Below are 24,202 nucleotides of genomic sequence, written 5' to 3' on the forward strand. Positions count from 1 at the left end.
GATCAATAGAGTCAGGGAAGTATGAAAATGTTCTAGATAGGGAGTAAGGAGTTGCCAGGATAAACTTTGCTTTTGTACAGATGAATTTATTCATGTGATTTAATATTGCATTATCTATGACTGTTCCTTACAGCTGGGTGCAAACATTTGGTGCTGAGGGCCTGGCCTCCTTGCTGGACATCCTTAAACGACTCCATGATGAGAAAGAGGAGACTGCTGGGTAAGGACTTCCAAGTTTTGACATCTTCTAGGTAGAGAGTAGTAGGGGACTTGGCTATTTTCTTTAAAGGAGAAAATAGCAGTTAAATGTAAAGTTATGGACTAGGGCCGTGGTCGGCAAACTGCGGCTCGCTAGCCACATGTGGCTCTTTGGCCCCTTGAGTGTGGCTCTTCCACAAAATACCACAGCCTGGGCGAGTCTATTTTGAAGAAGTGGCGTTAGAAGGAATTTAAAAAATTTGGCTCTCAAAAGAAATTTCAATCGTTGTACTGTTGATATTTGGCTCTGTTGACTAATGAGTTTGCCGACCACTGGACTAGGGGAATATGCTGTTAGCTGAGAATGGGGTTTATCGTAGGGGTGACTGGAGGAAGAATGATGATTATAGATACAGGAAAGAGAGGAGGAACTTAAATTTCCTGGTGAATAACACAGGATATATACCACATAAGATTATGAGTCTCTCAGCCTAGGTTCTTATCTCATCTGAAAATAGGGTCTGCTTTAGTCTGGAGCTCCCCTGTGAGCTGATCTGGGTTATATCTAATCTGAAAGCCTTACAGTGCACTTCATCGGTTCAGAACTAGCTTTATCAAAGTCTTCAGGATTAGCGTAATCCTAGGGATGCCTTGGATTGTCTTAGCTTTCCTTGAAGCCAGCCTGACCCAAAGCAACTTCTTTACTTCCTGGAATCTTTCCAAAACAAGACACAGGCCTGTACCTCCTGAATACAGACTTCAAGTAGTAATAGATGGAATATTATCCTGATAGAATTTAGTACTTAGGAGCCTAGAGGGAATTAATGGGAAGATTTTAATTTAATACTAAATCTTGGATTTGGAGAGGATTAACCAGAGGTCTTTGATTGTGGGGATCCCTCTTCAGTTACCTGTTTTTGCCAGTGTTTCACAGCAAAGTGCCATGGGCTAGAATTTACTTGATACTAGTTGGGGATGTTCCTTAGACCCTTGTTTGCAAGACTGAAAAGTCAAATGGGAGAGGGGTATAGAATAAGGGGACTTCAGTGATTATGTTTTCTATATGCAGGAGCTATGATAGCCGTAACAAGCATGAGATCATTCGCTGCTTGAAAGCTTTTATGAACAACAAGGTGAGATTTTTTCCCCATTCCAAACCCGTCATGACCCCTATTCTTTCTCTTCTATTGGCAAACTCCAAAAAGGACTTAGGAATATGAAGTTCAATATTTCTAGCTTCCCCTTTTATTATTATGACTTTTGATTGCCACATACATATGCTTCTTTGGACCTTTTCCCCCCAGTTGTAATGTGTTTCAGAGAGTAGGGTCATTTTTTTTTTCTTTTTATAGTTTTCTTTTGTTAATTCTTGAATTTCCTGACATAGTTATTGTTTTTTAAAGGTTTATGTTTGGGTTTGTTTTTCCGGACAGTCATACTGTTAAAATCTCTCTCTCTCTCCCCCCCCCTCCCCCTTCCCTCCCTCCCTCCCTTTTCTTCCTTTCTTCCTTTCTTTTGTTTTGTATTTAAAACCAGGGAGCCCATGGTTATTTGTTCCTGAGTACAAATCTATCTTCCTCACTATTTAATTTTGTTATAATTAACTTATTCCATTGGGTTGGGGGGCATTAAAAAGAAACATAAAAATCCAAGATTTTAACTCTTGGAATACATAGAAGTCTGTTGTGAATCTACTAGAAAATTACTTTGCCATGCTAATTTCTGTTTGGCTCCATTGGAGAAAGTATTCTATCCCTATATTAGTTTGCTGTGACAAAGTACTACAAATTGGGTGTCTTAAACAAACAGAAATTTATTGTCTCAGAGTTTTGGAGACTAGAAGTCCAAGATCAAGGTGTTGGCAGCGTTGGTTCCTTCTGAAGGCTGTGAGGGAGAGTATGTTCCCTGCCTTTCTCCTAGCTTCTAGTCAGGGCTTCCTGGCAGTAGTATCTGGCATTCCTCGACTTGTAGATGCATCTCCCCAACCTCTGCCTTCATGGTCACATGGCATTCTCCTTGTGTGCATGTTTATGTCCACATTTCCCTTTTTTATAAGGACAAGTCATTGGATTTAGGACTCCACCCTATTCTTATATGACCTTGTTGTAACTAGGAGTTAAAACTTCAATGTATGAATTTTGGAGGGAAATACCATAATGACTCCTAAATGTGTCCTGTGTTAGATGCTGTCATCTTAAAGCTTCCTTTCTCTGTTCTTGTCCTGCCAGTTTGGAATCAAGACCATGTTAGAGACAGAAGAAGGAATCCTGCTGCTGGTCAGAGCCATGGATCCTGCTGTTCCCAACATGATGATTGATGCAGCTAAGCTGCTTTCTGCTCTTTGTATCCTACCACAGCCAGAGGACATGTATGTGACGAATTATTTCTCTTCTCCATTCTCTTTTTTACCATCTTCCCGAGTGTAGAGGAAAATTGAGTTGCTTGGGTGGCCACTTGGTTTTAAATATGTATTTTTTCTCAGACATGAACACTGTGAATCTTAATATTTAAGGAAGATTGTTAGGTGATGCGGCTATCCTGAATGTACCACTGGTTATAGTCAGATAGCTCCCAGATCTCCATCTGTATTGTCTAGGGACAAGGGTTTCTTTTTCCATTAAAAAAAAAAAAATCAGAAGCAACACAATATTACTTTTTAAAGTCCAAACAACACAGAAATATATAAAGTAAAATTTATCAACCTTATGCCTTTGGCAAATCCTATTCTGCAGAGATAACTACTGTTAATGACTTGGTCCTGTCTCATATATCTTTTTCCAGCACAGAAAAATATATTGCATTTCCTAGATTCTAAGATATCTTATACCACTCCAAAAGATGGTATTCTACAACTAAGAAAAAATGGCTTTTGCCTACAAAACCAATTTCATGTATAATATAGATTTTTATTTTTTGTGGAGATGTTTAACAAAAGCTAAATCATACCATTAATTTTTTTCAGCTTGTTTCTTTTTATTTAACAGGATATTTTAGACATTCTTTTATGTCAACATTTATTGATATCTCTCCTGGCTATTTAGCATTCCATTTTCTGTATGTTGCATAATTTATTTAACAATTTTTCCATTTTTAAAGCATACCTGGCTCTTGCTCTAGGTGATAAGAATTTTTACTGTTGCAAATGATTCTGTAATGAGCACCCTCGTACATCAGGGGTGGGGAATGTCCAGCGGGCCGTATGAGGCCTGTGAAATCATTTAGTCTGGTGCTGAGTTAATTAAATGTTTGACCAAAATAGCAGGCTAATTTTTAAGTTGATGATTTTGTATGGCCCGAGAATGATGTTATAAATACCCAAATGGCCCTTGGCAGAAAAAAGGTCCCCCACCCCTGTTGTACATCTATTCTCTTACATTTATTCATTTATGTTCGATAGATTTCTACAAGTAGGGCAAATGTTATGTGCATTCAAAATTGATATTATTAAATGCCCCTCCAAAAGTTGTACCAATTTATATTCTATAGAACAGGGGTCTTAATTTGGTATTTATAGATAGGAGTCTAGGGATGGGTTTTAAGGTACATTTTTCTGAAGAGATCATCCTTAGCTTTCAGCAAATTCTGGCCCTTGTTCTAGATGATGAGGAGAATAATGTGAGAAATCCAGAACACTGGTAATGTTCTATTTCCTAACTGATCTGTGTCCCTGCATAATCTACTTGCTATGCGTGTCTGTGTCAGAGCACCTGGACAATTCTCTCCCTTTCTTTTCTCCTGGGCAGGAATGAAAGGGTTTTGGAAGCCATGACAGAAAGAGCTGAGATGGATGAGGTGGAACGTTTCCAGCCACTGCTGGATGGATTAAAAAGTGAGACCTCCATTGCACTCAAGGCATGTATATCCCCTGAAACTGGGCCCAAGAGTAGAATTCAACATGGAAAGACTTAAGTTCATTTGACCTTTTAATAGAGCACATGGAATGGTTCCCAACTATATATTTTATATTTTATAATTTGTTAGGAAGGGAAAATGACTATCCTTGCCAAGCAGGCAGAGAAAGAACTGTCCCTCATCATGAAATGGGGAAAAGATTCACAAATTAGGAAAACCAAGGCCTAGAGCAAAGTATACCATCAGATCCTTGGTGTTATTTAGACCTCTGAGCTCTCCAGACCTGTGCTCAAACCAGGTCTTATTGTTCCAGCAGAAAGTCATTCTTGTAGCATTTTCTAGGTTGTATTTGGGGTCCTCAGAATGCATGTAATAAGAATGAAATCTTTATATCTAGGAGTTAACACTAACATAGCTGCTGAATTTTTTAATTTTAGGTGGGATGCCTACAGCTAATCAATGCTCTCATCACACCAGCTGAAGAACTTGACTTCCGAGTTCACATCCGAAGTGAACTGATGCGCTTGGGGCTGCATCAAGTGTTGCAGGTGAGATGCAGCCCTTCATTACAAAGGCTGGACTGATTCCTTCCTGCTCTTACTGCCCAGTCATTCCAGGGATAACTTGGGTTTTCAATTTAAAAACCAGGTTGAAAGGCTTGGGTTTTTAGTCAACATAGGGATTTAGGGTTCTCCGACTTCTATTTTTGTTGTGGACAGGATCTTCGGAAGATTGAAAATGATGATATGAGAGTGCAACTAAATGTGTTTGATGAGCAAGGGGATGAAGATTCCTATGACCTGAAGGGACGGCTGGATGACATTCGAATGGAGATGGAATATCCTTTTACTGACTGGGTTCAAGACAGGAAACATTTAGTTGTAGATACTTTCATGGAATGGTGTGGGGGTGATGACAACAGCCTGCGTGTCTTCTCGGTAGATAAGGCAGGTGTCTTTGATTTCTATTGGATTTATTTACCTCAGCATGGACCAGAAAAGTTAGGAAAGGTGATCTGAGGGTTGTTTAGCATGGAAGCAGCCCTCGGAATTAGTATAGACCTCCTAGAACATGATAAGCTTAACTTACTAAAATGTAGAGTTGGTTTTAGAGAATATGTACAAGTCAGGGAGTAGGGTTATAATTTGCTTTCTTGTATGTGTTCCTGAAACTGACAGAGGGAGTACTTTGGTTACCTATTGATATTTACCACAAGTGACTTTGAGGCAGTTACCTTTTAGTTTCTGATTGATCTTCAAGCCAAATACTAGCAATCCTCTATCTCTGTATAGTACCACCAAATCATTGGTCCCTTTGATAAAGGAAGTTTATAGAGCTTAAAGTGTCAGACAATATTTACAGGAAGAACAGCTGTTAGAATAGAAGAGCACCTTGCTACTTTTCCTGAGAGTTGGATAAGCCACCTCTCATAGTATCTAAATATATGCTTTCCTTAGCTTCTTCCTCTTTTCCACTGATTTCAATGAAGTCTTCCAGTTTCTCTTAAACACAGTGAAGGACTCAAAGGCAGAGCCACACTTCCTATCCATTCTGCAGCACCTACTCTTGGTCCGAAATGACTATGAGGCCAGGTAAAATGGTATACCTGTGGGAAGTTTTGAATTCTAGCCTAAGTGGAAAGAACAAAATCCTTAAATTCAAAGATTGTCTGTAAAGGGAAAAAGAAAAGGCAAAAATTAGGCTTCATTTTTAGTCACAGGAACATTATCAGTGTCCCTTTCATCCAACTGAAAGGCACCTCTATGGAAGAGGTCACAATGTCTAAGGTAAAATGCCCTTCCTTTTTTGATAGCATGGAGTGAAGATAGCAAAGGGAGGTAAATTTAAAGTTCTTTTAGGTTGTCTGAAAGTAGAGATTTAGCAGTAGTACTGTCCATTGACAGGAAGGCTCAAGCCCAAGTTTTTAGATGGGAAAGGATTGGCACTAGAAGGCAGATGGCAAGAAGTTTGACTCTCTGCAGTAGATGGGGTACCTGATGTGGAAGAAGGGGTTTCTTAGCATGGCAGCCATACTTCTGTTAATTTTATGAAAAGGTCTTTTCCAGAGCACTTATCCTCAGGTCCCTCTATTGTCAAAGCAGTTACCTTTTTTTGATCCTGACTACTTCTGAAAATTACATTGTGGTTTTCCTTTTATTTCTTCCATAGACCGCAGTACTATAGGTTGATTGAAGAATGTATTTCTCAGATAGTTTTGTACAAGAATGGGGCTGATCCTGACTTCAAGTGCCGGCACCTCCAGATTGATATTGAGGGATTGATTGGTAAGTGTATTCATCCATCTGGTTCCTTAAAATATTGCTTCTGCCTTTCATTTTGTATCTTCCAGTGAAAATTTCAGACAAGATATCTTTCTGGTTCTCAGGTATTTCCATGTTGGCCCTTTCTTAGGTGTTAACCAACATCTGTATTAAGAATATATAGGCCTTAAATTTATTTCTACATAATTCTAAAATTTAACCCCTTCTCATACACTACCCCATCTTTTGAAGGGGCTTCAGCTATAAGTGAGGACTCTGGCTGGTTTCAGAAATTCATAAGTAAGACTTGTAGGCATTCTTCATGCCATTCAGCACGGTGGCCTTAACAGCCACACAAGAATCTTATGTTGAACTTAACTGAAGGTTCTTTATTTAGTGCAGAACATTAAGAAGGGCAATACAAATAAACAAACGGACCGAAGACTGTCCTGTGGTTATATTGAAGGGCTTAGGTAGTGAGAGGGGGAAAACAAGAGAATTGGGAGCTTTACTTCCTGACTCTTCTTCTTTTCAGATCAAATGATTGATAAAACAAAGGTAGAGAAATCTGAAGCCAAAGCTACAGAGCTGGAAAAAAAGGTGGGTGTGAGAGAAAAAACAATTGGGTGTATCATTCTTTTTCTAAGGATTATGATATTTCTAACATGTGGAACATACCTGAGATGTTTTGAAAGCATTCAACACACAACAACAGTTCCTAGGGGAAACTTGCTGGATATGAATGTGATCATGAGGAGATAGTTAGTGTGACTTTGCACAGTTCTTGGACCCCTGGGCAGGACAGGAAGGACAGACAGCACTCACAAAATACTGAAAGCACTCTCAGGTTTACTTGGCCTCTTATCCCTGGAACAATAGGAACTGGAATACATCTGAATTCTCTTTTTTCTCTTCAATTGTTAAAGACTTCTTTTGTGGTTGATAGGTTTTGATCCTAGAGACTTACTGGGATTATATGCCATGGCTGTCCTGATTAAATGTCTTTAAAATCTTAAGTGTTCGTTTTTTAATTATAACTCCAAAAATAGATAAACTATGGAAATGGTGTCTTGTTCCCCCTCCTTTATCCATGATTTTCAGGTCAAAATCATGGTGTTCTTTTTTTCCCAGGCATTCTCTGGGTCAGAGAGCTCTATGGATCAAAGATTGGCACAAAACAGTAAATTATGGGGAATAACGCTATGCTTCTTGCTGAGATAGCTTACTGGAAGCCTGATTCCTTTCTTCTCTAGCTGGATTTAGAGTTAACAGCCCGACATGAGCTACAGGTGGAAATGAAAAAGATGGAAAGTGACTTCGAGCAGAAGCTCCAGGATCTTCAGGGAGAAAAGGATGCATTGGGTTCTGAAAAGCAACAGATTGCCACAGAGAAACAGGACCTGGAAGCAGAGGTGTCTCAGCTCACAGGAAAGGTAATGTCTGAGCAGGGAAGGCAGAGTGACCTGTAACTGCCATCAGCAGCCTCAGGATGAGTCTGTCTTGGAGCAGGAGTCATCTTACCCCAGGGAGGGTTCAGCTACTAGTAGGTAATCTGGTTAGATAGTGAATATTTTAAAAATCTTTTACTTTTTTTGTTTGTTTTATTTTGGAGATTAGTAATACATAAGATAGAAAATTTGAAAAATACAGAACAACATAGAATAAAGTAAGTCACAGTACTACCCAGAAATAGATAATACTCTTCTAATAAATTTAGGAGTAGAAACTAAATAAATTGTTCTCATATTTGTTTATTTTCTCCTATTTGTCATCTCTGGGCAGTTTGGACAGATTTATCCTTATACATTCTCTCTGTAGTTATAAATATTTGAATGATCTGTGATATCTGATAACTTGATCACTTACGTAGTTACATAATTACCTCTATAGCACATGTGCTAATTATGTAACTAGAATATTTGATTTACTTGGTCTTTGCATTTTCTAATCAAAGGGAGAATTTAACATAAAGGTTGAAGTTGCCTTTAAAAAAAAAAAAAATATATATATATATGTGTATATATATATATATATATATATTATTGATTTCAGAGAGTAAGAGAAAGGGAGAGAGAGATATAGAAACATCAATGATTAGAGAGAATCATTGATCAACTGCCTCCTGCATGCCCCATACTGGGGATTGAGCCCACAACCTGGGCATGTGCCCTGACCGGAATCAAACCATGACCACCTGGTTCATAAATCGATGCTCAACCACTGAGCCATGCGGGCCAGGCATGAAGTTGCCTTTTTAATGCAAAGCATGCTGAGCTAAGAACATGAAGACCTGAACTTTGATTTCACCTTGTCACTAAATAGCTATGTGACTTTAGGTGAATCATTTCATGTCTGACTCCTTTCACACCCTTCATGTATGAAATGAGAAGTTGGGGTTAATTTTTTAGGCCCCTTTAAACTCCAGTTGTCCCTGAGGTAGAGTGAAAAGTATACTTTCATTGATGTTGTTTTTCTAGGTTGCCAAGCTGTCCAAGGAATTGGAAGATGCCAAGAAAGAAATGGCTTCTCTCTCTGCTGCAGTTACTGCTGTAGCCCCTCCCAGCAGTGCTACTGTTCCCCCTGCCCCTCCTCTGCCTGGTGACTCTGGCACTGTTATTCCACCCCCACCTCCTCTTCCTGGGGGTGGCACCATTCTTTCTCCACCACCTCCCCCTCCTTTACCTGGGGGTGTTTGTATCCCCCCCCCACCTCCTTTGCCTGGGGGTGCTGCCATCCCTCCACCCCCTCCTTTGCCTGGGGGTGCTGCCATCCCCCCACCTCCTCCTCTGCCTGGGGGTGCTGCCATCCCCCCACCTCCTCCTTTGCCTGGGGGTGCTGCCATCCCCCCACCCCCTCCTTTGCCTGGGGGTGCTATTATACCCCCACCCCCTCCTTTGCCTGGGGGTGCTGCCATACCCCCACCCCCTCCTTTGCCTGGGGGTGCTGCCATACCCCCACCTCCTCCTCCCTTACCTGGTGGACCAGGAGTGCTGCCTCCTCCTCCCCCTCTTCCTGGTGGTACTGGAATTCCCCCACCTCCTCCATTTCCTGGAGGCCCTGGTATTCCTCCACCTCCACCAGGAATGGGTATGCCTCCACCTCCCCCTTTTGGATTTGGAGTTCCTGCAGCCCCAGTTCTGCCATATGGATTAACTCCAAAGAAGCTTTATAAGCCAGAGGTACAGCTCCGGAGGCCAAACTGGTCCAAGGTGAGAATTTCCATGCATTTCTTCATCAGTACATCTTCAGAAACCACTTCACTTTCCTACTTTGTACTTTGTTCATGGTTGGGCTTCCCTTTCTTGTGGCTCACATCTGTCTCTTTAGTGCCACTCATGCATATGTGTATTCAGCAGGTATTAGGTATCTCCTATATGCTAGACATTACTTTGGAGAGTTCTTTGAGCCCAAACTCTGCTACAAAACCTAAACTTAAGTTAGTATTTTTGGCCTCTGAGGTTTTGAGTGCCAGGGTAACACACAGTTTGATAATAGTCATTTCACTAATCTACAAGGTACTGATAATTTTGCTGATCTCAAGTCATGGTTTAGTGGATACAGCCCCACTACCTCCACCCTCCAGTAAATGAGTTGCACAGGAGATGTTTGCATTGTTCAGTATTATTCCCACTGTGTGTTTGCATTAACCCTTTTCTTCCAGAAACCAAGTTAAAATAGAGTTTAGGGATTATAAAAAGAACAAATTTGGCACAGTTAGCCAAATTGATGGGAAAATATGTGATGTAGCCCTAACCGGTTTGGCTCAGTGGATAGAGCGTCGGCCTGCGGACTGAAGGGTCCCAGGTTCGATTCCGGTCAAGGGCATGTATCTTGGTTGCAGGCACATCCCCAGTAGGGGGTATGCAGGAGGCAGCTCATCGATGTTTCTCTCTCATCAATGTTTCTAACTCTCTATCCCTCTCCCTTCCTCTCTGTAAAAAAATCAATAAAATATATTTTTTAAAAAATATGTGATGTAGAACAGGGGAAGATGTGAAATAATGCCTTACTGCTTCTAAAACTAGTGGATTTGAGGTTAGAAGGACGATACGTAGCATAACTTGAATGATCATCAACAAACACACTGGAAGCATCATCTCCTGATTTTATCACGAAGAGCACAGCTGTTGTCTGTATCACAGGTCCATCTGATTCTGGTATAGACAGTGCTAATAATCGGCCAGCCACCTCTTGCTTCTTAATCAGTTTTCTAGGATGGTAAGTACAGAACTCAGTAACTCTTAACACCCTGCCTGTATCCACAGTTTGTCGCTGAGGACCTTTCCCAGAACTGCTTCTGGACAAAGGTGAAGGAGGACCGCTTTGAGAACAATGAACTTTTCGCCAAACTTACCCATGCCTTCTCTGCCCAGACCAAGAGTGAGTCCCTTCCTCTTTCATGCAAAAAGGGCCAATGTAGTATTTAGAATATGCTATAAATGGGTTTCCCATCTCTTTCCCTTCCCTGGGTGAGGGTTGAAGAGAGATGGGATTTCAATTTGCAAGAAAATAAGATGTTTTTATGTTCTGGGGATGCTTGGTTTGGGAAAGAGAATTGTTGTATATAGGTTGCTATTTCTCCCTTCCCCCCCTCCCCAGTTGTTTTGCATGTAGGTATTTTATATCATTATAACTTGTGGGGATATGAGATAAGGTGACAGCTCAGTCTGGCCCCCTTTTGATAATGCTCTTGAACCAATTCTGGCACTGCCATTAAGGTATTACCTTCAGACCTGCCTACATAATTGATAAGGGTTGGGCAGAGTCTTTATAGGTTAGGTGGTTGAGCCTACTGTCTGCAATAACAACAAACCATGTGTGATTCCTTTTTTTTCTTCCATTTTTCTCCAATATCTGATGCTTTCTCCATCCTGGCCCTTTGCTCCTGCAGCATCAAAAGGTAAGAATATAGGAGGGCCTTTTAGTTGGGTATCTTTAATATTAGAGAAAAAGTGAAACAGATGTAAAGTAATTACTCTTTAGAAAACTGAGACTAAAGATTGGGGTTGATTTCTCTTTTCCTAGTATTTTTTTATATTTTTAAGAGTACAGGAGAACCAGTAGCTGGGTTATTAACTGTCAGGGGAGAAATTAGACTACCATATACTTATTCTGTTTTTGGAAGTTGAAGGACAAATTAAGTAATAATACCATTACCTTAATTTCTGTTGTGTTTTACAATTTCCAAAGTACTTTAACATAACTTTACCCTATTTGACCTGCAAAGAAGCCTTATGAGCCAGGCAGGATGAGTATTACTGCATTCTGTAGAATATATGAATTAAATAGGTAGCTTGCCCAAGGTTATATGACCAGACCCAGGAGTCTTGACTTTTGGTCCATTTTTTTAATACATTCTGGTCCGTTTTTGTGTGTGTGTTTTTTAAATATAAATTCTTGCTTTTCTTCTTCACCTTCATATCTTCACCTTTATTTTAGAATTGCTGATCTTTTTTGCCCTCTTCTTCCTTCCTTCCTAATTCTTGTGGTTTTTGTGCTCCTTTAATATGCCTTGTGATAATTTTATATTTCCATCTTCTAGCTTTATTGTTTATTTAAAGGTTTATTATGACCCTAGTGATGAAATGCTCTAACGTTGGAGCATTTTCCCCCACCCCCTGTCCAGTAAATAAGCATTTTTAATACTAATAATAATTTTTTTATGTGATCTAATGGGAGAAGGCTACACTTTGTTTTTGTGTTTTTTTTAAATATATTTTATTGATTTTTTACAGAGAGGAAGGGAGAGGGATAGAGAGTTAGAAACATCAATGAGAGAGAAACATCGATCAGCTGCCTTCTGCACACCCCGCAACCAAGGTACATGCCCTTGACCGGAATCGAACCTGGGACCTTTTAGTCCGCAGGCTGATGCTCTATCCACTGAGCCAAACCGGTTTCGGCTATACTTTGTTCTAATAAGGAGTCTAAGAGATTGCTACGTGCCTTTGGTGGCCCTTAGTTATATGTGGGTATCTAGGAGTGTGAAATCACAGTGCTCAGGCCTGTTTTGTTGCCCTAGCTTTAGGGCAAAGTGGCCTTTTCTCTAAGAGAACTGTCACCTTCCAAACCAAAGTTCAGCTCAAGGAGTTACTCTCACCCTTAGTTAAAAATGCTGTGAGCCAAAACCGGTGTGGCTCAGTGGATGGAGCATCGGCCTGCAGACTGAAAGGTCCCAGGTTCGATTCCGGTCAAGGGCATGTACCTTAGTTGCGGGCACGTCCCCAGTGGGGGGTGTGCAGGAGGCGGCTGATCGATGTTTCTCTCTCATCGATGTTTCTAACTCTCTATCCCTCTCCCTTCCTCTCTGTAAAAAATCAATAAAATATATTTTTAAAAAAATGCTGTGATAATGAACGCTTATACTACTATATAGTACATCAACAAAGATTAGTTGGCAGGGAAAATCAAAACACATGAATTGCTAATTTGTTAGTTCACAGAATCTGTCCGTGTGTTGGCCTCTGGCATGAGTCCCTTTCTTTTTTTTTTTTTTTTAAGGAGAGTTTCTTCTTAGAGTAATAGCTCCTTTATTTTATTTTTTTATATTTTTATTGACTTTTTACAGAGAGGAAGGACGAGGGATAGTTAGAAACATCAATCAGTTGCATCCTGCACGCCCCCTACTGGGGATGTGCCCGCAACCAAGGTACATGCCCTCGACTGGAATCGAACCTGGGACCCTTTAGTCCGCAGGCCGACGCTCTATCCACTGAGCCAAACCGGTCAGGGCATGAGTCCCTTTCTTGTGGCTGGGCTCTTAGTGCCACTGCAAATGTACACTGCCTGGGCCCCTTTCCTCTCCATCCTTCTTTTATCCTGTACATTTCTATTCCTATTGATTGTAGTGGGGTTTCCTGCAGTTTAGTGGTTTTCCTTGGCATTTTATTTCTACCATGAATTGGCATATAGTATTTTAAATACTCATCCAAGACCTTATTGCATCTTTTGTCAACAATGTAATCAAACTTGTTAATCCCTCTTAGCTCTCAACTTTGGCCCTGGAAACTACTTTCTATTCATTGAAGGTTCTAACTTCCTAACAGCTTTAGCTTGCTTTATTTAAAAAATTAATCTCTGTATCTTAATCTGAAAAGAATAAGTATGAATTTGATAATTTAACTTAGTTTAGTTTAGTTTAGTGGCAGTATGATTTTCATATAGTAATAATCATCACTAGATTGCTGCTGTTTTGATGAAGGAAAGTTTTAACTAGTCTTTGTTTTATCCTAGTTTTTAAATATCTCTTCTTCCAGTTAGGACTTTCAGCTGTTAAATTGGCACACTGTCTTAATTTCAAGTTCTAGAAACTTCAGAGGTGAGGACTCAGAGAACCCAGATCTCATCAGTGTGAAAGCAAGGTTTACTTTGCTTCCTGGTGCTTTAAACATGTCTGGTATAACATTTCAGAACATTCCTTCTTAATTTTTTTTAAGTTGGTAACCAGTTGCAGTTACCAAGTCTCTTATTCATAGTCTTAATATTGATAATATAATTAAATGATAAATACTCATTACTATGTAAATATTCCATCTTCAGATGAAGAAGTAGAGACATGGGTTAAAAACTTTTTCCAGGCCATTATAGTATGTGCCAGAGCCAGGGTTCACACTGCAGACTGTGTGACTCCGAGCCCTTGCTCTAGCCTTGGCTTCCTAGACGTGTACGTTTCTGCCCTGAGAGCTTCTGAGAATGAAAATCCAGACAAAGCTGGAAGAAGTGATACACTGGCTTCTGCAACCACTTCATTCATCTAGGCACAATTGTCCTTGAATTGACAGTGACTCTTAGGTACGAAAAAGATTAGATTAGGGAAAGCGAGATACCGGATTTTTAGGGTTGAAGGGGAGCCAGATTCTGATTATAGTATATTCAACTGTAGCAAAATTAACCCAGTTGGATAAATAAGACATGCTTATTTAGTTCTTGTAGAAGCCCTACTTAGATGATTCCAGCCCAGTAACTGCCAGCTTGATGAGGAAGTTATTTGGACACTAGGTTTTCATAATATTGCATTATTTCCTCCATCACTTGCTAAATGCAACTCCGCTTTTTTAAAACATGCCTGTATCTCCCTTATATTTTACTTCTACCTAAAAGTTCCCATGTACCTCCTGGCTCCTCCAGTATCAGGCATTAAAGAAAACATCTGTCTCACTCTCTACATCTGCTAAAGGTCTTCAGCCACTGGCTTCATTAAGGTTCAAGAAGATATGTACTTTTTTCTAATAGGAGAGCTAGGAGAGAGGAATGGTCCTCAAATTTATACTACATGTTCTCACATACATTTTTCTCTCTCAAGGGTTACTCTTGTTATTTCCGAACTCTTGACTTCCTATAAATCAGGAATTTACTTAGTTGATTTATTTGTTGCCAAGAGTTCAGATTTGATAGGCAGTGCTATAAAACATCTAGTACTTTCTCATTTTCCTTATGGTGATCAGTAAGGAGTCTGTATCTTGGTCTCTTTGTTGACTCTGCTTCTTTAATTCCTTGGGAACATGCTCAATAGTTAACTTTTTTCCATCCTTTCCTAGGGAGCATTTTTATCACGTGGTGGCCTCAGGTCATTATCTGTAGTACATACAAGATAACTAGCTTTTCATTCTGCTTTCTTGTAACTCTTTCTTTTGTTGATTACATGATCCCATTAAAACTATTATGTTTTAAAAATAGCGTGGTAAGTGATAACTGATGTTCTCTTTAGGTTTATTACTTTCTTTTAAAAATCTTTTGGGTTCTTAAGATCCACGAACTAATGTCCTTTAATAGGTGTGAGGTGGACAATATATAGCATTAGATGATCTCTCTCTGTTAAAATATGATGTGCATTATTGGGAACTGTGAGCATAGAACAGTTCTCCAAGTGGTTAATAAGTGATTTAGAAAGAACTCTGTCAAAAAAGCAAGATCTTGACCAAGAGCTGAGAATTTCATGAAAATAACAGTATTCTAGTTAGGATAGAACTGTGTGGGTCCAAATACCAAGGTTTGTGCTGTTGTCCCACAGGTCAGACTGCTGACAGCTATGGCTAGGTTTACCTGTCCTGCTCTCGCAGAACTTCCATGATTCAGGCTTTAACAGGAGTCTGCGGTGGGGAAGCAAGCTCTTTCCCAAAAGGGATCCAAGGGTCTTTTCCCTTTTTCCTGTGATCCTCTTCTGTCCGCTTCATGGCACCCACCCAGTTGGATCTTTATCAGGAAATGTCCTAGTGAATCTTTGTAGCCTCTGAAACTTGAACCTCTAGAAACAAGATTTTGTAAGAGCTCAACATGCTTCACCTTACTCAGTGAGTCTTTCGGCAGAAAGATGTCTCTTCTGTCAGTTGCTTATGTCTCTCAAGTGTGTGGAATTAGAACAAGTGAACATTTGTTGGGGTTCTTATCTTTTATTTACTAACTTCTCTTGGATATTGAGTAGGGTCATTGTGTTAGCACAGAACCTCAGAAGTCGAGAGGTTCTGTAATATCAGATAGTACTTGTAATTTATAAGTATAAATCTACTCCATCATTTGGGGTTACAAGGAGTCTGATAGGGGAAAAGCGGTATCTGCTTTAATCTGACTACTAATGAGATTGCACCAGAGATTTTTCTTCATGCTTTGACTCTTTACATCATCTGTAAAATGAGGTAGATGAACTTAAAGATACCTTTCAGTTCTAAAATGCTGGTTCTGTTATATATATATATAATTTATTTTTCTTCTTTCTTGCATAAGCTGTCTTTGATGTTACCTATCATCATCTCAAATTCTTTTGTTTTGACAGCTTTCTAAAAAGCTCTGTGTTTTGTTTGTTGTGGTATGAGTTTCTTCTTTTTCCATGCACAGGTGGAGATTTAAGGGAGAGTGTCATCAGATAAAGATAATTAAACTTTAATTCCCTCTAAACTGGAGGAATTTGATATATCTATCTGCAGTGTGCTCTTTCTCCTTTTTGCCACCAGATGGCACATGGATCTCTTCTATTTTAGATGTGTCATTGTTACGTCTGTTAGTGACGCAGTCACGTTAGAGAGAGGCAACCCCTGTTGTTTTCAAATACAAACTGCTTGGTATGCTGCCCTCTACTGTCTGGAAAGTCATTTGGAGGACCGGTAGTAACATTAAGACAGGAAGTTATGCTTGCTGTTTTCAAACGGATCTTGTCCTGCTCGGCTAGTATATTTAATAGGAGCAATTTAGTGTTCTTTTGGGAGCCTGGAGTCTGGAGAATGTTTCTTGTTTTAGTCTGATAGTTTCATGAAAGCATAGCTTTCCTTTTAGAGTGAGAATCATACTTTTCAGCTTGGTAGTTCATTACAAATGTTTATAACTCCATTATATACACATTCATTCTTCATCTCTGTCTCAGTTTCTACAAAATAACTACTTCAAGCACATAATAGAACTATCCACTGATTATATACTGGTAATTTCCCAGAGATACTACACTGAATTTATTTCCTTTAGGGAATTCCCCTGGCCTACCCTGGGTAGAATTTGCTGGCCTACCCTGGGTAGAATTTACTGGTGCTTCAAAAGTTTTTATAGTCAACCCTTCTGTGACATTTGTTGGCTTCTGACTATCCCAAGATAATCTCAGTTTTAGAGCCTCCTTCTAGCTATTCAAACTTGAGTGTGCCTGTATTATTCCAGGCGTCCTCAAACTACAGCCTGCGGGCCCCATGCGGCCCGCTGAGGACATTTATCTGGCCCGCTGGGTGCCGCTGCCTGTCCTGCTTAGCAGCCGACTCATCCCGAGCCCGCAGTGCGCATAGAAATTTGTTCATAGTTTTTTTTTTAAACTATAGTCCGGCCCTCCAACGGTCTGAGGGACAGTGAACTGGCCCTCTATTTAAAAAGTTTGAGGACCCCTGTATCTAGACATACATAGACTGAAACTGTATCTTCTAAACCCAAGACACCACCCACCATTACCTGCAGATTCTAGATCTGATTTCTGACAAAAATGTCCTTTTTACATGGCATTGTCTGAGACTTAGATCCTCATAGGGCAATGGTCGGCAAACTCATTAGTCAACAGAGCCAAATATCAACAGTACAACAATTGAAATTTCTTTTGAGAGCCAAATTTTTTAAACTTAAACTTCTTCTAACGCCACTTCTTCAAAATAGACTTGCCCAGGCCATGGTATTTTGTGAAAGAGCCACACTCAAGGGGCCAAAGAGCCGCATGTGGCTCGTGAGCCGCAGTTTGCTGACCACTGTCATAGGGGATCTGTATTGCCTAAATTTCTGTCAGCTTGATGCAGTCAGTCCCTGCACTTAAATGTCTGTTTCTACCAGTAATTTCCAACCTTTAGTGTGCATAAGGATTACATGAGGAACTTGTTAAAAGTCCAGAGAGTCCAAGTTACAAGGACTGTAGACAGGTATATTTTTAACAAGCATCCCATGTAATTTTGTTATATACTAACCTGGCTTGACCCATTGCTTCAGTTTTCATTCTTTTTCCATTTTCTGCTTGTTGTCTTCCCTTCCCTGCCATAGTCCAGAAGCTGCTCTCTAGTTTTTCTTGTGATAACATTTTTATGTCTGTGTCAGAGTAGATAATGTACAAGTATTACCTTTTTTTTTTTTTTTATGGAGGTCATGCCAGATCACTTTGGAAACAATTTGACATTGTCTACTAACTACTAACATTTTGGAGGCTCTACTTCAAGGGCTCTTGTGTCTACAAACTTATTTTCTTGCTATTTTCCCAGCCAGGTCTCAATAGGCATCTTTGGAGGATGTTTTGAAGAAGTTCTCTGGAGTCAGTGAAGTAGCTGGGACCCACTTAGAGATTGACTGGGCTGAAGAGGATGGGTGGAGGGGGATGATTAGAGGTCTCTCAGGCTTTTACAACAAAGATGGAGTTGATGAGAAACTGGAGGAAGTACAGATCATGATGGAGAGTGTTGTGGCTGTACAGACATAACTGTTGTTAAGTTGGGTTATCCTCTCTCTAGGGAGACCTGGAGTTGGTAGGGATCAAGGACGTGATTAGGAGGAGGAATGGGATCTCCAGGAAATTTCAGAGCAGAGTAGGCTTTGGGATAAGCAGAAGAGGATCCAGTGCTCTTTGGCTACATACTGGAGCCCAAACTGCTGCCCCAAGAAAAAAGCACTGTTGTGAGGGTCCCTTACACTCTGGGAGTTGTTGGATCTGAACTTAATTTTCTGCTGATAGGGACAAATCTCCCTCCAAACATAAAGTAGTAGCCAGACTAGTTTTCAGGGAGCCCTAAGGGTATCTTTGCCACAGATTTTTTTTTTCTGGGCTTTCTTTCTGTTTCTCTATTATCTGTTTTTCTGCATAGGTAATATAGGGAGTTCAGAAGTCAAGATAGTTATAAAAAAGTTGCTTCTCACCCTTGTATTCATCCATCTCATCCTTCCCCTCCCCTCTAGAGATTACCATTTTTATTAATTTCTTGATTATCCTTTCAGTGTGTTTTTTAAATGCAATTATAAGCAAATACTAATATAGATTGTTATGCTCCCTCCCTTTACCAAAAGGCAACATGCTATCTATACTGTTATATATTGTCTATATCCTGGAAAATGTTCCTATCAATCAATACATAGAAATTTTCCTCATTTAAAAAAAATTCTAAAGCATGTATTTTATAATGAATACTATGACAGTACAAAAAATATAGTAATGAAGCAATTGGTCCTTTTTTTGAAACAGTAGCTGCAATGAGCCTTTTGATCTGACTGTATCTTAGCATGCATGAGTCCTTTTTTTCTCTCTGTTTTCACTGAAAACACTCTTATGTCATGACCGAACAGTTAGTGGCCCACACCAATTCCATAAAAATACAGCAACTCATTCTGCCTTTCTGCATTGTGGTATGAGGAAAAGAGACTGGAAAAGTTCTGCTAAGGGGCCTTCCAGACCTCTAGCTAGTTTACTGGAGTGTTATACTCTAGAGCAGAGCTTTGTGTCACTAGCATAAGGGCACCACTTCATACAGGGGTATAGTCTTCAAAAAAAGTATGACCTACCTAATTGTTTCTTCTTAGCTTTTGTCCTGAAGGAATTGCTCTAGAACTTAGTACCCTTTAACTGTCCCGTGTTATAACTCTACAGAATCAGTCTCTAGTGTACTTAGTACCCTTTAACTGTCCCGTGTTATAACTCTACAGAATCAGTCTCTAGTGTATTCAGTATTTAGGTGGGTGTGGGTGCTCACCTTTGGAGCAGCGTGGACTAATGCTCATGATACATTGCTAGGCAGGAAACAATTGTGTATAACCTTTACTGCAATCCTCTTTTACAGAAAAAAAATACAGCAGAAGTAAAAGATTGGAAGGCTAACTCTTATAGTTACCAGAAAACTATAAGAGTTTTTGTTAGGGTGCTAGATTTTTTTCCCTTCTATTTTTCTATAATGTGGTCATCTTATTTTTATAATGGGAAGGACAAAGGGATTAGGAAGGGAATTTGCCAAGGTCCAGGGTGTTTGAAAAGGGGGTTTCTAGAAGTCTTGGACCTGATAAATTAATGAGTGCAGAATAGAGAGCAGTCTTACAAAGCAGGTAATGGCGTCTTTTACTTCACTCTTCATAATGATCCTAGCCTGTTGGAAAATCAGATTCTACCTGAAAAAGCTATTTGTTCTTCTCTCAACTTGGGTATGGGAACCCCTGTTAAACAACAGAAGGGCATTGGTAACCCCATGTATGCAAGATGAGATGCAGTCATCCTTCCCTCCTTTATCCTGCAGTAATCCCAGCTCTGTTCTAAGAGTCAGTGACTTTTTCTTTTGTATATATTAGATGGGAATATAAGACACTGTGTGTATGTGTTTAAATTTCCTCTTGGCAAGAAAAACTGCTAAAATCCTTAAGAAGAATGTCCCTCTTTTCCTATTCTACTTGCATTTTTCTTTTCAGCCACGGGGTGTGCGCAGTTGAGCTATTTTGGCTCAGGTTCCAGATTGTGAGGTCAGAGACTGGGGATTGGAGGGGAGCATCAGGTGACTTTCAGTAACAGTGATGACGGTCCTGCCCTCATCCCCACCCTTTCTTCTCCTTCTCTTTCCCCACCCTTTCCTGGCTTCTACCTTAGGAACAAAGAAGGGAAAAATACAGCAGTATGACGAAAACCAGCAGCTGCAGACTCAGGCTGGGGGCTGGGTGTTTATTCCATCTGTTCTCTTTGTTCCACTTTTACACTATTCCCCTCCCAGTTCTCTGAATAAAACAGAGGGTATTTCTAGGATCCTGTTACAGAGAATGACTTAGAAATCTGCAATTTATTCAGTATTTAGGAGGGTGTGGTGAGACAGAGAAGATTAAAAATGCTTCAAGCATCTAAAAAAGATGAAGTTTTTGCCTTCTCATTCTGTCTTATTCAAAAATACCTATTTAATGTCAGAGACTGTGATAGGAGCTTATCACCTATTATTTCTAATTATTAAAACAATGCTTCAAATAGGTATTACCTTCATTTTATAACTGAGACATACCAGGTACAGAATTAATGTCCTTTGCTTATTAAGATCTCATAGCAAATAAATATGAAGCCAGAATTGGACCCCAGATCTGTTGGACTCAGAATTCAGCATTTAGTGAAAGGTAGTGATAAGAAGGCAGGCATGTTTAGAGAAACCTGAGGTGCCTGCGTTTGGGGACTGGCATGGCACTGCTCCAGTAAGCTATGCTTTTCACCAGAAGGCAGTGTCCTGATTTCTTCAAAAAGTAGATGTCAAGGTAAAAAATGAGATCAAGGGGAACATAGAGATTAAAATAGAATTTTTTAAACATGTCAGTCAGTTGCAGTATTTGGACCTTATTTAGATCCTGATCCATTTTTTAAGAAAGGAAAGGTTTTATTCCTGGTACCTTAATTTGATGCCTTTTTTTTCCTGCCCTCTAGCCTACTGTTCTTTGCATAAACCTGTCTGTCCTACCCTTTTGCTGACTTGCTCAGGGCACTGACTGTCCTTCAGTCCCTACACACCCAGATCTCTAAAGCTGATCTCTTAGCACTCCCTCATTGAGTCACCTTCCTGGGTGTGCTGGGAAAGTGTGTGAGAAATTTAGTGACGGTATTGTCTGAATGGGCCATGCTTTGAGAAGTGCCTGGATTTCTAATACTGCCTTGCCCCCACCCTTTCAGAATCCCATCATGTCCCCCTCTTCCTGGTTCTCGTTGCTTTGGAATTCTGTCTGGCTTTGTTCCTGTCCTTCAGGTTTTTCCATTTCTGCCAATTTGCTCCATCCTTCCTTACAGCGTGCACATGCAATGATGTAGTTCTGTGCAATTTAGCAGATGGCTGTCTGTTTTGGTCAAGAGGCCAATAGTGGGAATCTGGTTACCTTTGGGCAGGGATAACAGCTGTTCATTTGGTATGCTTTCTATCTGTTTTTCCCTCCTGTGGGGTGTACTTATAAATGGCTGTGAGGTGCTGATTTTTCTTTCTTATATATTATAGCTATGAGGAATATAAAGTAGAAATCCTCCACCTGGGCAGCTTCTTATATTAGCACATGATAGCACTCTCATGTTCTGTCCTCTTCCCTGAATCAGAGAACTCGGGTAGAGCTTAACAGACATGGCTTATTGTATGCTGGGTGGACTTCGTGATTCCAGCACTATGTTTCCCTCACAGAAAGTTTGTTATTTCCTAGGGATCTTACTAAGTGTTCTACTCTTTTAGATATACGGGGGGAGATCTAGGACTCTTCCACAAAGACCCTTTCTTCAGCAGGAACTACAGTGGTACCATTGTCCACTTTTTTTAAAAACTTCCTATTTTGATTCTGTGCTCACATGTGTTATATATATGTACTGCAGTTATCTCCCTTTCCGGATATTCTGCTGCTTTATTTAAGTAACAGAAACAGTTAGTGACTAGTACCCACAGAATTTTAAGCATGTTTTTGCTTTTCCCACCTTTCTCATATGTTCTCTTTTAGTCATAAGGTACTTGGCTTACTCAAGGGAGGTGTAGCATATGATTATATTCCCTAATGAATAGGGACAAATGCCGCAGGCTTTGTCTTGGGCAGAGCAAGTGGTGTGGTCCTGAGTGAGTGAGTGAGAATTAAGGTTAGGTGCAGTGCTTTGTAGCTCAGCCTGAATCTTTCAGCTCCGCACATGTAACTGGTGTTAGATACCAAAGTCCTTTTTCCTACTTACTCCCTCCTGCAATTCTTAAGCACTTAGTTTTCAGGCTGTCAGGCTACTCCCCCTGCCTCCATTTCCTGTTTGTGGTCTTCATTGAGAGAAGCCTGCTACAGGAATTCCTGGGGAAGTGATGGCCATGACTGCAGGATTCCGGAGGCCCTTAGCTCATTACTGAAGTTGGGGAATACTGTGCAAAGCAGAACCTCCCTTCCGTCCTGTGGGCCCTTAGAAACTAACTCTGTTACCAATTATAACCAAGCAATAACTGGGATTCGGGCTGCTGACTATGCCTTGACTCTTCTTAGTGTTTAGAGCCTGAAGATTATTTTTCCTTCTTGTGCCTCAATTTCTATTCTTTGATTTTAGAATTCAACATGGGATCAAGATTCATGACAAAATTAGCTTGGGCTCTGTAAGATTGATTGTTTTGACATATTAAAAAATGATGAAGAAAGCAAAATGGGGGTCCCTCTGTTGGACAGCAGGGGGTGCCCTTTCCCTTCGCTTTATTGCCCGGCACTCCCAGCTGCATGCAGCCATTTTAGACAAATTGTTTTTGTTCCCAGCTAACTCCATTTTGTGTTAGTGACGCAGGAAAAAAAAAGAGTGCGGCAAGGGCGGGGGTGAGACTGGGAGGAGGCACTCCACACACTCCTTTACTCAGCATTGGATCACCAGGGACTTCCCTTGCTGCAGGCTGCCTGCATCCTGAGCAATTGATGCAGCAAGTCCCTGCCAGCTGAGCAAAGAGCAAGTGGCGACTGGCTGCTGAAAACCTAACAGTGACAGGGAGCTAGTTTCTGACAGCAGGCAGAGCACCCCCTGTCTCACTGAGAATCTAAACCCAGGTTTAGGTGGTTTTTATTACATAGATGTTTAGGATGGTATTCTCAATTATAGGATCAGCTAAGAAGAAAAGGCCTTTTAAATTTTTATTTTATTATTGTTTCCATCACCATTTATCCCCCTGTACCCTCTTTCACCTCCACCCACCCCCTCTCTCCAGCCCAAGAAAAGGCCTTGTCACTTAGTTGTCTGAGAAGTGTTAGATGCATTGATGACTCTAGGAAAACAATCTTTTAAAAAAGTTTTTATTTTGAAAATTAAAAAAAAACACAACCCTGGCTGGTTTGGCTCAGCATTTAGAGCATTGACCCTCAGACCAAAGGGTTGTTGGTTTGATTCCCAGCAAAGGGCATGTACCTCGGTTGCAGGTTCGTCCCCCAGCCCCTGTCGGATCATATACAGCAGGCAACCAATTGATGTTTCTCCCCTTGCTCTCCCCCACTTCCCCTCTCTCTAAAAAAACCAATGGAAAAATATACCCTGGGGTGAGAATTGAAAACAAACACATATGCAATATCTATATATATAAAAGCCTAAGTGACCGACCAGTCGACGGAATGATTGGTCAGCCGGTCGATATGATGCGCACTGACCACCAGGGGGCAGACGCCCAATGCAGGAGCTGCACCCTGGTGGTCAGTGCGCTCCCACAGCCAACCTCCCTCGGCCGGCTAACCTCCCACAGTCCCTCCCCCCTGGACTGGGCAAGACAGGCCCAATTGCTGGCCAGGCTGAGGGACCCCACCCATTCACGAATCTGTACACTGGGCCTCTAGTCCTATCTAATAAACGAGTAATATGCAAATTAACCGTCACTCCCCTACAAGAATGGCGGCACCCATAGCCACAAGATGGCAGCACCCAGTCCTCTTAGCCCCTTTGGAGTCCCCCAGTCCGCCCAGCAGCGGCAGTCCGGGGT

The 24,202-nt window shown here is 40.6% G+C and overlaps 1 protein-coding gene across 1 annotated transcript in view; it reads left to right on the forward strand.

Annotated features, from left to right (window-relative positions):
• Positions 1–24,202, forward strand: part of DIAPH1 (diaphanous related formin 1) — a 94,663-nt gene that overhangs the window by 36,047 nt on the left and 34,414 nt on the right. The window contains 13 exon segments of the mRNA XM_080672904.1: positions 41–96; positions 98–220; positions 1,268–1,331; positions 2,427–2,566; positions 3,942–4,050; positions 4,488–4,598; positions 4,770–4,888; positions 5,526–5,642; positions 6,220–6,335; positions 6,847–6,911; positions 7,565–7,744; positions 8,789–9,520; positions 10,577–10,691. Of these exon segments, the coding sequence (XP_080529030.1) occupies positions 41–96; positions 98–220; positions 1,268–1,331; positions 2,427–2,566; positions 3,942–4,050; positions 4,488–4,598; positions 4,770–4,888; positions 5,526–5,642; positions 6,220–6,335; positions 6,847–6,911; positions 7,565–7,744; positions 8,789–9,520; positions 10,577–10,691 (2,047 nt within the window).

This window comes from Plecotus auritus (genome assembly GCF_963455305.1).
Source record: "Plecotus auritus genome assembly, chromosome: 6".
In the NCBI taxonomy this organism is placed as follows: domain Eukaryota; kingdom Metazoa; phylum Chordata; class Mammalia; order Chiroptera; family Vespertilionidae; genus Plecotus; species Plecotus auritus.